This window comes from Phalacrocorax aristotelis, chromosome 7 (genome assembly GCF_949628215.1).
Source record: "Phalacrocorax aristotelis chromosome 7, bGulAri2.1, whole genome shotgun sequence".
Classification (NCBI taxonomy): domain Eukaryota; kingdom Metazoa; phylum Chordata; class Aves; order Suliformes; family Phalacrocoracidae; genus Phalacrocorax; species Phalacrocorax aristotelis.
In genome coordinates, this window is record NC_134282.1 from 48,197,299 (window position 1) to 48,215,390 (window position 18,092).

At 46.3% G+C, this 18,092-nt stretch overlaps 1 protein-coding gene across 1 annotated transcript in view; it reads left to right on the forward strand.

Annotated features, from left to right (window-relative positions):
• Positions 1–947: 947 nt before the first annotated feature.
• The window catches only part of SLCO3A1 (solute carrier organic anion transporter family member 3A1), a 149,566-nt gene continuing 132,421 nt past the window's right edge, over positions 948–18,092 (forward strand). The window contains exon 1 of the mRNA XM_075100617.1: positions 948–1,191. Within this exon, the coding sequence (XP_074956718.1) occupies positions 1,021–1,191 (171 nt within the window). The 5' untranslated portion in view covers positions 948–1,020. The remainder of the gene's footprint in view (positions 1,192–18,092) is intronic.

Sequence of the window (18,092 nt, forward strand, 5' to 3'; positions counted from 1 at the left end):
TAGTTATTTTTGAAAAATGTAACCTCTGTCTCCAAGGAAAGCTGTTCCTCTCAAAGGCCACAGACATCCCAGTCCTAAATGGATCAAATACCTAAAGTTCCACTTAACTGGAAGTTTAATAACATAGGGAAGTAAGGCAGCAACCCCCAGTGCGGACCCAGAAATGAACTGGAAAAGTGCGCTTGAAGAGCAAAGCGGATCAGGTGTTGCTATTGCGCCAACAAGGAATGCGATCTGTAACAGTAGAAGTGATGATTAGCGGTTTTTAAAAGAAGGTACCTCTTGAGATTAGAACTCAAGGTGGGAGTGACAACAAAGGCACCGTTGGAAAGACCCGCGCCTGGGGACACGGAGCACGGGCCTGGGAGCAAAGGCTCGCCCACGTGGCAGCCGCGCCGCAACTCACGACACCTCCTGCCGTTTAATTTTTTGAACATGCAATTTTTATACGTCCTCCCTTTGCCCTTTTGAAAGGAGCGTTTGCAGGAGCATGAAATTAGGGCGCCCGAGCTGGGGGACGGGCCTATCTGGGGGCATCTCACCCTCACCCTGCGTGAGAAACTTCCAGCCCCACCGTGCGGGAACCTTCCCTGCTCCCTCTGCTTGCGGGCTCCTGCCCCGCACCGGGCGGAGCCGGCGGGGGGGGCGCAGCTGAGGGGTGCGGCGGCGGCCGGCCCCTCCGGACCCCGGGACGGGGCCGCCCCCCCCGCAGCCTCCGCCGGCGCCAGCCCCGCGCTTTCCCCCGCCCCTCGCCGGCGGGGGCGCGGATCCGGCCTGCGCGGGGCCGGCGGAGAGAGGGAGCGCGGCAGGGCGAGGGGAGGAGAGAGGCGAGGAGGAGGAGGAGGACGAGGAGGAGGAGGGAGGCGGCGGCGAGCTGGCCATGGCAGCAGCCCGCGGGCGGAGAGGCAGCCGCCGCGGGCTGCCGCTGTGATTGGCACCCCGAGGAGGAGGAGGAGGAGGAGGAAGGCGCGGAGCAGCCGCGGGGCCCGCCATCCCGCGGCGGCGGCTGTGCCCGGGAGGATGCCGGGGAAGCGGGGCTCGGCGGGCGGCGGCGGCGGCGAGCTCCCGGGGGCCGGCGCGCCGCGGCAGCGGAGGCGGCGGAGGAAGGTCTCCTGCTTCTCCAGCATCCAGCTCTTCCTGGTGTCCGAGTGCGCCCTGATGCTGGCCCAGGGCACGGTGGGAGCCTACCTGGTGAGTGGGGGGCGGCGGCGGCGGAGCCCCCCCGGGGCCGAGGCGGCCCCGCTGCCGGAGGGGGCCGCGCCGCGGGGCGGGATGCGCCGGCACAAGTGGAGGGGAAGTTTCCTCGCAGCCGGGGCAGCTCGGGGGCAGCCCCCCCCACCGCCCCCCGGGTGGGTTTGACAACAGCCCGGCGGCTTAAATGACTCAGCAGCACGGAGGGGATCCCCCCCCCCCCCGCCCGCCTGCCTGGCGGTAACTTGGGCGGCCGGTCCCCCGAAAGCCCCGCCGCACGGCTCTGCCGCCGGGCCGGCTTGTCACTGCCGCGGGGCTCCGAGCTGGCCGGTAGCTCGGGTCAGATGGCAGCCTTTTAGCCTGTGCTGAATAAATACCGAGAAAAATCTTGTGGGGCATTTACTCCGCGCCTCCCGCGTTACTCATCTTCCTTGTCCTCTCGGAGCGATGCAGCGGCGTTAAGCGCAGCAGCTCCGTGAGGCTTGGCGTTAGGTAGAGAACAGTCAAAATAAGACTTCGCGCTGAATTTGCATAGTGAGATCTGGTGTCAGAGGCAGAACTGTAGTAGAAGAGTTGGAAGGATGTCCATACGGCTGTGCTTGTGCCTTTGAGTATACACCGAGAGAGGCAGCCTGTGAAAACGAAGTGTTCTTCTTCCAGCAGATGTAAGCGTATAGTTGATTTACATTTCTCAAAATAGCTTGCTGGATTTGAGAATTATAGTTTCCATGGAAAAGAAATGTATTCATAATCTCTGAGGCTTTTTGAGGCCATACACGTAATACATTATACTGTAAGTGTAAGATTTCAGCATTCTGTACTCGCGTTCAGTATTTACCGCTGCTCCTCTCTCACATGCTCAAACTACTTATGCAAATTTGTACTGAACGCAATCTATAATTTTTCAGGGTATGTGGCTAAACTAACCATGGTTAATATTCCCTATTAATATGAAATGGAAATTAGCAGTCATCTCCATATAATAAAACATGCAAGTTTAGCGTGGAATGTATTTGTAATTCCAAAGGAAACTACATCACATCTGTTGAGGTAAATTCAGTAATTCTATGCACTACGTGAGTATAGGTGGATATCGGTTAATTTGTAGGAGCCAGACAGGGATATGCGTCTCTTATGTGAGTAACACCTTAGTAAGGAAATATATCGTTTCCGATAAGCTACTTCCAAAATGAGCTGTCAGCATGAATGAGTGTGGCCCAAGCCTTCGTCGAAGTGATGGCCAAGGAAGAGCTCACTGAGGTGATGTCACTCAGTGGGCACCAGTATGCTGGAAATGTATAGATCTGCTAGAGAACTATGTATTTGCACACTTTGCTACAGTGTCTGAGCTTAGGATCAGCAGTAATAGTCCCCAGCATGGCATTTTCCTCAAACTCCTTTGCATTGTGCTCTCCTCACCAGTTTAGCATTTCTTCTTCCATTTTCCCCAACTCTTGTGGGGTGCTTTGCATCAGAGTAGCACACTCGCTCCCTCTCGCACACCCCAACCCCACTGGCTGGCAAACACCGTTGCTGTTGTGGTTCCTGGGGTCCTACCTCCCGCCTCTGAGGGGTTACCTCTACTGAGGTGCTGCTGTCCCTGCCCTCTGCAGTTCTCCAGGACCCTATCCTGACCAGCATGACTTCAGGCCCCCGTGGCCAGCCGGATCCACAGACAGCAACAGACAACTGGTCAGTGGGGGGGGGGGGGGCGGAAAAGAAAACTAAACTCAAAAACAATCCCCAGCATGCATAAGTAGTGGCCCAGCTGCACTGTGCAAGTGTTCCTCTGTTCCCTGTATAATTTATCTTCCATCACTGCAAATACCACACAGCTTTTCGTACAATGAACAGATGCAAATGTGGAATTAGCTTTGGAGGGTAAATCTGTGCTTAAAGGGAATCTGGATGGCGCCGTACTTACAGGTGTCACGGGGGAGTGAGAGCAGGAAAGATGTTTGGTGGAAAGTGTGGAGGACCTAATCATTTTTGCAGACCAAGTGTCCTGTGGGGCCAAGTGCTGTTCTCAGGTGCTGTCTTGGGGATGAAATCAGTGGAGACTCCGTAGAGTTGCCCAGGTGTAACTGCAAGTGGATATTCATTTACTCAGGCTCCTGGGATGAATGGGGGCTGTGGGGCTCGGCGGTGGCGTGTCGGCTGCTCCCCGAAGGACAAATTAGTGGGAGAGACAAAGCAGAGAGTAAACGGAAGACAGACAAATAGGGAGATGCTGCGGAGGACAGACACAGTGTGTGGTTCTGGGCAGTTGAATAAACTACTAATTTTAGCCTGTCGGCAGTGAGCAAGTACTGTATTTATGCTTCTGCTTTGCTCGGCCACTGTGTGACTTTCCCTAGTTACTTGTAACTCAGGAAGAGAAACCTTTTTTTGCCTTATACGGCGACAAGTTGGTTTCCTCGGTTTTTATCTGCCTTGTTCTGCGCAAGGAGATTGTGAGGGCAAAAACTCAGCTTGTTAAGAAAACGAGGCGAGGGCTTGGCTTCATAGGAGTGGTTGAAGAGCTCAGTTTTGATTGGGCTTGGCTTTCATGTCAGTACGTTTGGAAGTGGGTATTGTTATTTCTTCTTAGAGGTGTAAAAACTTTTTTCTGTGTTCTCTGCACAATAAACCAGCAGCGCCCACTTGAATGTATGTACAAAGTAGATATTCATTCATTATGTGGTTTTGAAGCAAAGATCATTCACTTTTATTTGTTCATAAAACATTGTGCTTGCCAATAGGGCTTTATAAATAATAAATGCTGATAAAAATCTATAAAGTCCAATTCTTTTCCCACAGAACTCAGCAGTGAAAATACCCCAGGATGCCAATAGTGGATGTCTATGGTTAATTAGTACAGTGTCTCTGAGGTTCTTCACGTGAAGTTTTAGTTGTAGCATTTGATCAATGTCAAGTTCCAAAGTATTTGTCAATTACTGCGCTTGCTGTTTGCGAAATGCACATGTTCCAAAATGACTTGGTGCCATATCCTGCATAGTTTATGCAAATGCAAGCCTGTGCTGCTGCCTTAATTTCTGGGGCTGCTGAATACACCCTATTATTTGCATATTCTTGTGAGGTTTTGTGTATGCATTTATTTGGCTTCATCTAATTACTCCTGCGTGCTTTTGGAAACTCGAATTTCCCAGCAACTGCAGTGGCAGCGGGGGGAAAACGCTGCTTGTAGTCTGCAGGGATTCCTGCTGCAGAAGTTACTCAGGGTTTTTGCAGCAACTTTTAAAAGCCCAGATGATTTCCACCCCCGGTTGCTCTCCTGCAGCCTAGGTCCGTGGATTAAAGGGCCGAGCATTACTGGTGCAGATGGCACCAGGAGGGAGAGGCTGGAGCCTCCGTTTTCCAGCCGGAGCCTTGTGCCTTTCAGGCGAATGCAGCAGTGTGATCAGTCATGCCGGCTGTGCAGCGATGTGGATTTCGATAAGGCTGATTCACATACCTTGGCAACACTTCCCTCCCTGTCCCCCCTACCCCTGAATTGCTATGTGCGTTATATTTTGGAATATTTTAGCTGGTAATAACATTCCAAGTGCTCCTGACAGTTTATCGCCGAGGCATTTCATCACCCTGCCAGTCAAACCTTTTGCCTAGCCAGTGGTGAAATCATTCCTTTAGCAGAAGGCGAAGAGCCTGGTTTGACAGCCACAGTTTGTGGAGCAGGAGCGCAATTTAATTTTCTCTCCCTAGCCTTTAGCCTCAGCTCACTCAGGTTCAAACTGACCTAGTTGCAAGCACCCAACATCTGCCAAAGTCATGGGCTTCTTTAAATAAAGGGCATGCATATGGGAAGCGCGTTGAGAAGCAGTTATTTGTTGTGCTCCGGATAGATGTTTTTACAGACCTTTTCTGAGATGTCTGTGTTTGCTGCAGCTTTGAATGCAGCTATTCATGTGTTTTATCAAGTGATGGAGGATGACTGGCCTGAGCATGAGATGGAAAGGAAAATAATTGGTCCCTCCCAAGGAGGGTGCTTTGGTGTTTGCGTGGGAATGAATGCCAAATTGTTTCTTGTTTTGCTGAATGAAAACTTTTGAGCCACGCTTAACTTCCAGGCTAGAGCTTTGCCTGTGCAGCAGTGTTTGACTGCAGCTTGCAATAGCCCTCTTAACGTATCTGCAGTAAAAATAGTCCCACGTGAGTCCAGGTGGGATGGTGTGTGTGTATGTGGTCTCTGAGACAGGCTCCCTCTGTTCACTTTTATTGCTACTGCGGTTTGGGATATTAATGAAAACTTTAAAATTCTGCATTCAGGAAAAAAAAGTATCAAAGATAAATAAAGAAGTTAATCATCAAAGGGTTCTTGCTGGAACAAGGGAACTGGGGGACTAAGAGCAGAATTTGGCTTTTGGATTTTTAAGTCGCTTTGGTGCGCAGCCCCTTCCCCTCCTGTATTAAATCTGACACACAGGGTACTGTGTTCCTGTTACAGAAAGCGGTTGTCTCCTGCTGTAGAGACCCGGTCAAACCCCTCCTTGAAATCAGCGGACAGGTCTGCATGGAGGATGTCATTAAAGATAATTTTAATGTAGGAGTACTGCAGTGCTTCCAAGCTCCCTGTTGCGCGTGGTGCTGTACAGCAGAATTTGCCCTGAGTATTTGCAGTCTGAGTAGGCTGGGTGGGAGAAGTGTTGCAGGTGGAGAAACTGAGGCAGAGATTAAGAGCTTGATTCTGTTGCTGAAGCTATTGATAAAGCTTTCGCTTGGCTAACAGCCTTAGGCACGGGCAGAGAAGAGACTGCCAGAGCAAGGAATTCCAGTTTCAGGTGCTTCAGTCCGATGAGTTAACCGCAAGAGCAGTTTTTCCCATTGATTTTATTATTGTTTTTATTAAAGTATTTATTTTCCTAGAGTAAGAATCAGCTTTAAAATACTGCTGTCCTATTTTTTTTTCTTCTTTCCATCCTCAGCGGTGCTGAGTAATAAATTAGCTGTAATGCTCATAATTTATTTGTCACTGGGGTATTTAAGGGGGGAAAAAAAAAACCATGGAGTGAAAATAAATGTTTTAGCGGGGACGAAGATTGCCAAGCATTGGCTGGTTATTGCTTACAGTTCATTTTCCCTTAATATATCTTTGCTGGCAATGTTATTTCTGGAAAGTTGTTTCTAGTATGCCTTTCCCATTAGAGAATATTGTCTGTTTTGCAGCTGAGTTGCACAGAAAGTTATTCTAAACTAGCTCTTTTGACTACATTCATATTTCTTCTCTAAGAAGGCTTTTGATGTTTTTTGAGTCTCTGACTGCAGGGTAGAGGAGAAACCAGATCCAGCTCTGGGTTCTGATGCCTTCAGACTCTTGTGGGGCTTGGGTTGGGAGGTGGCATTGACTCATCAACGTAAAAACTTATCTAAATTAGTACAAACAAATTCTAATCCAGGTGTAGGTTGGATTTTTGAGTTCCAGGAAGGCTTGTGAGTAACTGGCATTTATACTTTGGTTTAAAATTTTCTTTCATCTACTACTAATAGAGGAAATGATGTAGAGATAATAATGTGTTTATCTCTAACATTATATACTGTGTGCCATTTGCAGAGTAAGTCCAAACTTAGTTTGGTGCCTTCTTGGTTAAATGCATTTAAAGGCAAAATCCACTTGATGTGTGAGAGTGTGGACTAATAGTTTTTAGTGTTTAATTTTAAAATTATTTTTAGCAGAAAGTTTGGCAGTTCTTCCTTTTCTCTGTAAGGGCCAAGCGATATTTGTAAGCCCTCAGAGAAAGAGCAGCCTGTTAGAAATGTTATGGTCCATCATAAAACCAATCTAATTTCTTTTGGCCAGCCTTCATTTCCAAAATCCCTTTAGCATTTGCTGTGTGCCTATGTGACAACTAGCTCTCTGAGCTTTAATGGCCTGTAGTATTAATGCAGCTGAGGTTTAAAGGGATCTTGAATTAGATCAGAGAATTCATTGGTCTGAAGGTCTGCGTTGTTCTTGCTCAGTAACTTTATGCAGCGTGACTCTCTAGATCGTAATATAGCCCCTGTCCCAGAGAGGGCTCAGCTGAACTCTCCCCTCTCTGCAAGGGAGAGCTTTTATTCCCTGGTTCCCAGAAAGGGGTGTCTCTCAGGTTGCATGGACTTTCTTTTCCTTGACTTTCAGGATATTGTAAAGGACCAAAACCCAGCTTCTGTTCTGCTACGGCAGTTCAAATTTATTGCTTCAAAAGAGTTATTCTGCAATTCATCAAGAAGAATTTGTCCTCTGTGTATAATAACCTAAAATGTTTCCTTACTTGCATACTCCTTAGTCTCTAGTTATTCCTTCATGGTAGCAAGATTAAACAATGGCATACTATTTAGTGGGTGAGGCGGCAGCTTGGACAAATTAGTGTAGTTTTGCCTTCTGATCAGCACCAGGTGAAGCTGCAAAGTGATATATTTTAAGCATCATCCGAGGAAGTTTAAATAAACACATGATAATACTTTGTGGAGTAACTCCTTTAAGTGCTCCAGTGAAGTTTGGAAGAATTAATTTTTCCTATTGCATAGAAAAATGGGCCACTGATTTTGATTTACAAGGTTTCATTATAACACTGCAGCAAAACCAGGACTAGAACCCCAAGAGCCCCGTCTCCAGGTCACCTTGGAGCGATCGCTAGACTCTCTGCCTCGTCGTAGATACATACTGCAATGCAAATAGCATTGCCTGCACTGCTAAGTAGAGATTTCACACTGCCACGCTTCATACAGTATCCATAAAATCAATAGCGATAGCAAGCCGTTTAGGGAGTTCCCGGAGTGTCTGGCACTTCTTCCCATCAGTGTTGGGAGGACTCTGCCCTGTGTGGGAAGCAGTCTGTAGTGTTTAGAGAGATGGTCCCTGTATCCAAGATGTTTCAGTCTGAGTGGATGGATCAAAGTGTGGAGCAAGGGAACTGTTCCTTTTTCCCAGATTCTAAGTGGGGGATGCAGTTGTAATCGTGTAGCGATGAAGACCTACAGCACAGGTGTGAGCGGAACTGCCCTCCTCACTTGGCAAACCTAGGAAAGACCTCAGAACTAAAATCAGATTTCTTAAGCTCTCCAGTTAGCAACTTTCTCTTTGCCAGCCTTATTCTGAACATGATGTGCTTCTGCATTTTGATACCTAAATATTCCTTACTGAAGCGAGGGAGGCAGGCTCCCTCCTTCTGCTGTTGCACAGTGCCTGTTGCGCTGAAGTTGCAGATCTTTTATGGGGGCTCGTATTGCAGCAGTGGCCGAATGCACTCAATTGTAGATGACTACTTGCAGCATAAAAGCAAAATTTTTATTTCATGTTTGCTTAAATGTTTATCGTCATTGTTATATATTTCCTGTGGTTCAAGAAGAAAGCAATGTGCTTTGGTGTGATTTTTGTTTTTCCTCTCTATTGGCTCTCCCTTCGTAGTATCCTTTCTCCTCACCAAGCAGCCAGCTGATTTCCCTGTATTTTTTGAGCATCTTTTATCTTTTTCATGTCTGCAGCTATTGCATGGATGATTTCTGCATGTTTGCTGGCCCAGTGACTTTTAGGTACGTTACTGTTAGGGCAGGTGTGGGAGCACAGAAGTTGTTTTTCCATGCTACATAATGACCTGTTTCCTGGGCAAGGATTGCTGGAAGTGTCTTATTTTTAATGTTTAAATGTCCTTTTAAAACACTTACTATGCTGTTCACCTGTATAATTCATAATGCCTTAAGTTTACTGAAAGTGGAAAAAGACTTAAAATTTGGTTTTATGGTGATCCATAAAATGACAGTGAAGTTTTTGAAGGAACCTGGATAATTCAGTTGTATTGAGGTCTTCGTGACTCACCCAGCATTATGGTTTCTGAAGCAACTATGTCAGATTTGCTTTCAAGTTTTCTTTTTGGTGCTTTGATGTTTGCATCTGAATCCAACATTTTCTCTAGTTTGGCTTCCCCCCCCCCCCACCCCTAATAACAAGGCAACTACAAACTCTATCATAAAGCAACTGAAAGAAAGCTTGTCTGTTTGGGAAGAGTTGTGTGGTGTGGGTGTGAAAATGTTTCACTTTTCACTTTTTAAAAATCTATATTTTCTTTTCCTGCTAAAAGTTAGATTTTTGGCTGAATTGAAATCAGCGTTGGTTTGGGGTCAATATCTAAGAAACAACCTTGAAGTGTGTATTGCATATGTGTATTTTAAGGTGATACTTAACCACTTAATGCCTGAAGAATCTAATGAAATGATGGGGAATTGCTTTACAGTCAAGGTGCCAAGTAGTGATGCCTCTATGTTCCTAAAACAGGTGAATTAATCAATAAATTTATGTAGGCAAAAAGTAAGTATTTTTTCTGGAGTCTGCTTAGAACCCCTATTAGGCGGAGCTTTGCATGCTCTCAGCTGGCAGGGAGCACCTACATTCAAACGCAGTGACGGGTATGTTTGCCATATCAGGACAGAGTTTCTATAGTTTCAGATTTGTTTCATCCCTTTAGTTCTCCAAAGCGATAACAGGGAGTGAGAAAATACCATAACTTCACAGGATCGCAATCCGTCATGTTAAACAGTGAATGGTCTTTGTTTGCTCCGGTAGAACTTCAACAGGAAGAGCTGCAAAAAGGTTGTTTTGGGCTTCTTGCTTTTTATTTCTGAAAAGGAGGATGTGAAATAGCTGCTGCCTCTTTCTACTTGTCTCCACAGCTTTGTGCAGACTTAGGGTGGCACATCGTTAGCAGTAGACCAGAGAGTTGCTTGGGAGCCTTATGATGCTGGAGTGTGGGCCAAGCCTCACCCTTTGGCTTGAAGGGAATCTCTGAAGGGCTGCAGGAGGACTGGCAGGTGCCTTGCTTGATGCAGTAGCAGGACAAGTCCCCTGCACCTCTGAATAATACCAGACCTGTATGTACACATACACATGTCTATACTGAGAAATGTCAAGCGAGAAGAGGGGCAACATTTGAAGCTTCCAAAACAGAAGCTAGAAGTACTGACTAAAGGAAGATTATTTTGAAAAATATGAAGGAGAAATGCCCCAGTGGTGTCCTGCTGTTTGTTGTGCCATGCTAATGACTTTCATCTGCTGGAAACATGCTTACTTCTCATCCTGACACAGTTTGAGTGTTGCATGATGTATTGAGATGCCAAATTAGGGGTTGATCCTTTCTTTCCTGTAACTGGGAAACAACAGAAAAATAACAATATGTAACTAGGTCTTGATTTTTAAAGGGGAAAAACTTGAGTTTAGGTTTCCAGCTTCTCAGTCCTATGGCTTGCTTCTCACCATTCCTCTGAGCTGCAGGAAGAGCTGTAATTGTCATAGTTTACTAAATCTGTTTTCGCCAAGTTGTTCTTAAAGCTTTAATTTTTCTCTTTAAAAGAGTATCCACCTTGCTTGGTGAGGTATTGTGGTGGGTTAACCTTGGACTAGAGCCAGATACCCACCCAGACACTCTCTCATTGCTCAACAGGGCGGGGGCAGAAAATGAGGTGAAAAAATGATTGTGGGTTGAGATAAAGACTAGCAATTACTGTCAGGGGCAAAACAGACTTGACCTGGGGAAAATGAGTTTTTATCACCAATTAAAATAGATTTGGATGTTTAAAACAAAGACAAAAATTAAAACACCACCTTCCCCCATCCCACCCCTTCTTCCCAGGCTCACCAGGAGCATGTCTCCATCGGATGCTCACCACATTCTGCTGGGAGAGCATCCGCCCTCGCCCATGAGCTAAAGTAAACTGTTAATCATGTTTGAGCACCGACGTGCTCTTTGCAGAAATGTTGGCTGGCACTGGATAAATGGTTTTCCCTGTGCTTGGATCCTGTCTGCGCTTGGTGGTCAGTCACTGGTTTTTGTGGTGTGCCACTGGGCAGCAAGCAGGTTCGGCCCAGGGAGAAACATGTGTCTGTGTGCCTAAAACACAATGATATTCCTTCTGTCCTGCAGGTGTTGTCTGTAAAATTTGATTATTGTGGGAATTAACCTTCCCCATAGCCTATGCCAAGTGCTGCGGTTCCTGTGACGGGCAGAGAAAGCATTGGGCGTATAAGCCCTTTATGAGAAATAGTGGGCAGCATTTTTAGGGTTTACCAGCAAAAGAAAACTGTGGTTTTTGTTTTTGCCTTGTTCGATGTACAGGGCTGAGAGCGGTTAATTACAATGGGCCTTTCAGCCTCTACATGAGATGCATACTTTGTTTCCTGCTGCCTATGGCTAGTTATAATGCAGGTCCTTATGTCTGAAGTCAGCACAGCTGCTGGCTGAGGGACAGGAGCTTTAGCTGAAGGGATGCCTTGTCTAGGGGTGCTTGTTTGTGAAGAGCAGTGATGTTAGTTTTGTAATATCAGCTGGTTCGGGTGATCCTTTAGTCAGTCTCATCTGAGGTGCTCAGCACAATGAACTCCCGCTGAGCTCCGACTGTGTTCCTACAGGAACCTGCCATGTCTCGTGTCCTCCAGCTTCGGTCCAAAGAGGTGTACTTTGGCTCCAAGTTTGTGTTTCTGTCATCGAAAGGCGGTATCAAAAACCACGTGGCTACCTTGAGCCCTTGGGTCACAGTGTTATGAAGCTAGTCTAGGTTGGGTTTTGTTTTCTGTTTCTTCCCTTGCTATAATCTGTGACGTTTAATACTATTAAAAAATTGTATATCAAGGGATCTGGCTTGGGATTACCGTAAAGGTTTCCCATAGTCTTTGGGATTCAGACCTACCAACTTTGACGAACTCAAGAGCAAAGGCTGCAAAGGGAAGATTTCAAGTATTCCATGGAGCTAGTTAAACCATTCGCTTCCAAGAGTTTATTTGCTCAATTGAGGCCACTTCTGCATTGACAAATTTCTGTGAGTGAACAGATTCCAAAAACAGCTTGGGACTTATTTGATGGCTATTGAAGTTAAGCCACACTAGCAAACCATGTGCTAGAGGCACAGCTTTGTGGGTTTGCTGTGTCATTTGGCTGAACTGTACAAGCTTTCTCAAATGCTGGCCCTGTACAGAAGTCCAGTGTTTTCTGTGGATTAGGATGCATCAAGGCTGCTGTGTTGCTCTTAATCTGAGTGCTAGCTCCTACCGAGAAGGCAGAAGTTTCAAATTTCTTCTGTGTCTTGTGGAAGCATTTGGGGCTTATGGTGTAGCCTCTCATAGCTGAGATGGCATTTATTGATTTGAATCATTCAGCTTAATTCAATGCTGGGCAAGCTTTTTGCCAGAATTTTTATTTTGCCTTCTTATTTAAATAGATCCCTAATGAATTACTGTAGTTGTTTATAATGACTCTTGGGAAATGTTGGATGCAGCCTCTAGAATCAGTTCTGGGCCATTTTCAAATTGCAAACTCTTGAAGTATATCTCCGTACAGTGCCTGGGGAGCCTTGTCATTATCTGAGTTTTCAAAATGCTCCCACATTAATAAGCTGCATCTTTGGTATTCAGTGGGCAGGTATCCAGTGAGCAATTGGGTAGCAGGGTAACAACTTGGAGGTAAATCTGGATGCAAAGTTCTCTCGGCTTTCACTATGTTGTTGAGACCAGAGGGTTCTGGCAGGCGAAACTGGCTTGTTTTCATCCAGGACACAAAAGTTTTATTTCTTCAGCGTCAGGGCTTTAAACCAGTTGAGGACTCTGCATAGTTGGGGTTTTGAGTCAAGGGAGCGAGAGGGGGAGAGTCTGGGGCAGAGGTAGGAAGGCAGAATTTAACTTCTTGTAGAGCGTCTTTTACATATGGAGAAAGCCCTTCAAGTGGGGCTGCGGCAAATAGTCATTATATGGCTTCATTTAATTGGATTTCTTTCTTGTGGAAGCCACAGTGAGTCTGGGAATCAGTACAAGGCTCTATGGTCTCCTGACTGGAAATTTTTTCCAAGGCTCTCCTGTAATGTCCCAGCTTAATACTTCTGTGTCCCCATCTTCAAAATGACTTTTTCTGAAATGGCATTACTCTTTGGGGGTGTGTGTGGCCAAAATGAACAAAAACGTTCTGCAAATAGCCTGCAGCAAAGTGGGGTCTTCTGGTTTAGCCAACAGTGCCTTTTGGCATGAATGGAGTGGTTACTCCAGTGTCGAATTTGACCAAAACGTTATGGATTTCTGTTAGGCATCGCACTGAGCCTTCAAGGTATGGGGTCTTTAAGAGATGAACGGAACTTTGCTACACTGGAAATGCAAGTTGAAATGAAAATAACCTTTGCTTTCTCCTTTATTTGCCCCCTTATCGTACATAGTGTATGGATTCAGACACTTTCAATTTGACTCTCAGCATCCTGATTACACTCAGAACTCTTGGTATCCAGACTGCGTCACAAAAAATTAAGTTCATGGAGTGTTTCCAGGAGTCCGTGTCGCTGTGTATTTCCCTGCCTTCTCCCTCATTCGCGCAAGGGAAAGATTAAATGATGGAACAGCAACTTGTTTCCTCTGAGCCAATACTGGCTAGGTAGATTCTGTTGATGGTGGCGTCTTGGCAGGGACAGAGGAACATTCCTGCCACATGTGGGTAATGTTTTCAAGCCAGGCTCTTACTTTACATCTGGCTGTCCAGAGCTGTCATGTCCAAACTGACTCCCTGCATCAGTTAAGACTAATGTTCGTGCCCAGAGAAATCTGTTTTCGTTCGCATTTGGACAAGGCAACGTGTGGAGACTTGGGAGAGGACAGCTTTGCCCATGGGATAATGCTTGTTGGCTTGTTGGCTGAGGAACAGCAACTATTTGTATTTTCTGGTGAAGATGCAGACCAGGGATGTTTGGGCTCATTTCCTGGCTTTGTTGTGGACTTCCCCAGGCTGCCTTTCGGCTTTCTCTCTCTGTCAGCAAATGTGCTAGCTATGGTATTGTCTGTCTTCATGGGCATCTTCTGGGCTGGGATGATGGGCACTCAGCTGCTACAATGACAGTAACTGGAATTAAAGAGGTACCCTGGCTTGGACCCTGGGTCAGATCTCTATCAGCTACCATAAGAAGTTGATTTAAACGAATTAGTGGGCTGGTAATTTTGTGTTATCCTACCTGTGGTTGATCTGTGAAGCTTCTCCCTTCACACTGGGCTATGATGCAGCCTTGTTGCCAGCTGAATGGTATCCCTGCTTCCTTTGCACCTGCCTGAAACCACAGGGTTGAAGCATCTAGCCCTCTTCTTTTTGAGCCTTCACAGGACAAGACTACTCACTGCTGCTTTACTTGCTCTTTGGTAGTGATGGATTTTAAAAGAGCCTGAAGGTATTATTTTTCAAAAATGCTTTCTGAGCCATATTCTCATTGGCAGAAGTGACTTACTCTAAGTGTCTCTTTGAAAATGGGACTCTTGTTCCAAAGCCACTTAAGTGCTTTTGAGAAATCTCCTTCCCTGTTATTGACTGCAGTGGACTGCTTCAGTGGTGTGTAGCTTCATTTAAAACAAGCCCAATTTAGCATCTAAATGTTACATGCCTGGCTAATAAACTGTATTGTAATTAGTACCTTGGGGAGGCAGGAAACGGGGAGAAGCTGAGTATGAAGAGAATGAACTTCATGTAGAAGCTATCTGCAAAGGATGAGGGAAGAACTGTAGAAGGAGATGAAAACATGGGATCTGAAATGGCTGCAGAGGATATGTGCAATGGGAATAAAATAGGCATGGAGCTGTGAGGAAAACTTTAATAGGCTTGGGTTAAAGAAGAAAAAATACTTAGCATAGCAGGTAGTGAGACTGGATGAAGAATGATCCTTCTACCAGTCAAACCCTCTCAGTTAACGTAACCTGCAGACAAGCTGATGCTGGTGCCAGTTTTCCAGTTTCCCCCATGGAAGCTGGACTGGGCTCATCCCTGTTCTCCATCACAGGTCCACTAGTGTCATCTCCCAGTTTGAGAAACCCATACTCAGGGGCTGCATGGGCCACTTTGCTGAGATAATAGGGGTTTTGTCTTGCTTGGTTCATGCATCTGGCTTTCATTTCCCTTTGCTTGCTGTGTATCTCCCAGTGAAGATTAGCGTGGCTTTGAGCAATGCACCTGGTGGTGACAGATTCCAGCTGGTGGTGGGAATTCTGCAGCCACGTGTGTAGCTCTTGCCCTGGCTGGTCTGTTGTGCACCTGCAAAACCAGGGCTAAGAGAAACCAGAGGTTGGGAAAGTATAGGGAGAAGAGAGACAGCGCTTATGTTGGCTGCACTAACCAATCGGTTACTGAATGCCTCGGCTTGGCACTGAACATAGAATGCAAAACTCTGCAGTGTCTGAATTCTGGATTCCTCCCAGAATTTGGTGTGCTCCTGCTGTAGGAGCAGTGGTCCTCCATGGGAACCTCTCCTGTATTGTGTTTTTGCTCATGTCAGACTCCGCTAGATAAGTGGAAGAGGTGGTGACTCCTGTTTCCTTGCATGTGTGCATTGAATTTTTGAAGTTCTAGTGATCCTACAGTGAGAGGACCCCATCAGCCTGTCAGTGCCTGTCTCTGACATGGGTTATTGCCAATCCTTGCAGACACAGGGGTGAAATTCAGCTATCTGCGTGTACAGCCTCAGCAGATGCTTTTGTTCGTTTGCTTTTTGATAGCTCACTTCATAGTGAATCCCAAAGAACAGAGCTCCCATCATTGGTGGCACATGTCCCTATATCTCCATTTTACAGGGAACACGCTGAGACAAGTGAGATTATGACAAGTCTGCAAGTCCTAGCTAGATCTCCCATTTAATTTTTCTATAAGAATTTTTTTATTCCCTATATGCTATTTTGTGTGTGTTATTTTAAAAGACCCTTGTAAATCACCTTCTGTTCAGGAGGAAAGGGGCTTGCTACCTTTGAGAAGTGGCAAAACGGGCGGATGATACGATGGTACGGGATAAAAAGTTGCATTGCTTGTGTTGTGCTCAGGACTGCCAAACTTAAACGTGCAAATGTCACAGGTCTGCCCTTTATGACTTCCACCCCCATTCTTCACACAGTAAATGTTCAGATAATAACCAGGTTCTCGGGTGGGAATACATTTAAGATCACCTTCAAGCCCTGACTTGTCTGTTTACGCGACGAACCCCCTGCGCTCGCCTCCCAACCCGCCCCGTTCTGCAGCGGGAAGTTTGGGAGCAGCGGCACACAGCTCCCGCTCGTACCCTTGGCTCTGCACAGAGACAACGTGGAAGGAGAAATGAGTCGTTCGCGAGCAGCTTTGTAGGAGGGTGTTACTTAGCAAATAAGGAGGATGACACGGACAGCTCTTGTGTGGGCTGCGGCGTGTGAGATGGGGATAAGCAAGCAGCTCACGTGGCTTTGGGACAAGCTTGGGGTGCTGCTAGTTAGGTGCCAGAGAGACCCTGATTCCACCTGCAGATGCTTACAGTAATTTGGTGTTTCTTTATGAGTTGTTGCCAAGTGCTGTGGGTTGATGATACAATGTGGCCATTTTGTCAGTTCCCTTTTAAATGGCTTCCTTCCTCCCAAGGCTTCCTAAATTAAAGCATTTCATGTACTGGTTGATGAGAAATGCCTCTAACTTCTCCCTAAGCTGAGTTCCCATTTGCTGTAGCCAGGCATCCTTGCTGCTGGGTAGGGAGTGGAGCACGAGAGATATCAGCAGAGCTGGAGCAGATGAGGAGAAAAGTGGTAAGACTTGTCAGAAAACCGCCTCTCCCAGAACATAGCCTTTATATAATCACCGTTGTCCTCCAACCGTGAAAACTGAATTCAGCTTCCATCAGAGCTTTTCTTAATGCTGCTTTAGAGCGTCCTGCCTGTGTCACTTGTGCCCTGGTTCATGCCTGGCAGCTGGGGATGATTCTGCAGCCAGCTCCGCAGGCCTCTGCTTGATCTGCACTGTGGCATAACTTGGACACAACCCTTAGCCCTGAATTCAGCTCTTGATCATAAATTAAGATAACGTGAAGTCCTTCACATGACAGGCTTTCTTGTCAGGCTTGCATTAGTTTCTGCTGTGCTAAGTATCTGTGTTTGTAGTAGAAAGCCTTCTCTGCAGGCGTAAAAGTGTTAGGAAGTATTTTATTAGATAAACAAGCAAATTTGCGTTGATTTGGGGAGGTGGAGAAGTGAAGGTGTTGCAGTGTGATGGCTTAGGACCCTGCCTCTCCAGTGCTTTGCTAGTACATAGGAAGGGACTTTTTGTCTGTTAAGGATCTTCCAGGAATATGAGCTTCATCTCCTCTTCTCCGCTGGAAGTGAACCCAGGGCGATGGTGCCCTGTTTGCAGAGTCCCAGACCCGTGTATGAATCTTGTTGCCAGTCCTGTATATGGCCAGGCTTTTGGTGCTGTAGGAGCCTACATTTGAGTTGTATACAGTTTAAACTCCTCTTTCTCTGGCTTTGGACACCTTCTTGCTGGCCATGGGTTTAAAAAGGAGATCCATCTCTGAAAGTGTCAAGAATGCTCCGGCTGCTTTCCCTTGGCTGTTTACTTTGACAGAGCTGAATGGCCCCCCCTGCTCATGAGCCCCTGCTGCTGTGCACTTATTCCATATGGAATTCTTCATCCTCCGGGTTTGAAATGTGCCGGCAGCACTGCTCTGTGCTACGGTTTTTAAAGCGCACAAAAATGCAGTTACAGGGTTGAGGTTTGTGCTTCTTTGCATGCTTATGATGCATTATTTTGCTGCCAGTGAAAATGACATAACATTTAAAAATAAATAAGGGTTCAAATATCCACCTGCTTTGTTGTATGTGTGCTACTAAAGAGCAGTAATGGCTACAAATGGATTCTGGCACTGGGTATATTTATGTAGATACCTTGTCAGAGACTAAAGTATCACCTACCTTTGGACAGTGAGGTGAATCTCAAACAGCAGACTCGGAGTTAGAAAGTTTGTGTGGACACTCAGTCTGCGGTTGTGATAATATCACTGGAGGTTGGGATTTCAAAAGGTTAAAAAAATGCAGGTCTCAGCCATGGTGCGCATCTGTTTCAGAGCAACAGAAAAAGCCTTTCAAGTTTTGCTAGGGAGCTCGGTGTGGCCTGGTGCTCTGTACCTGGGTCTATTTT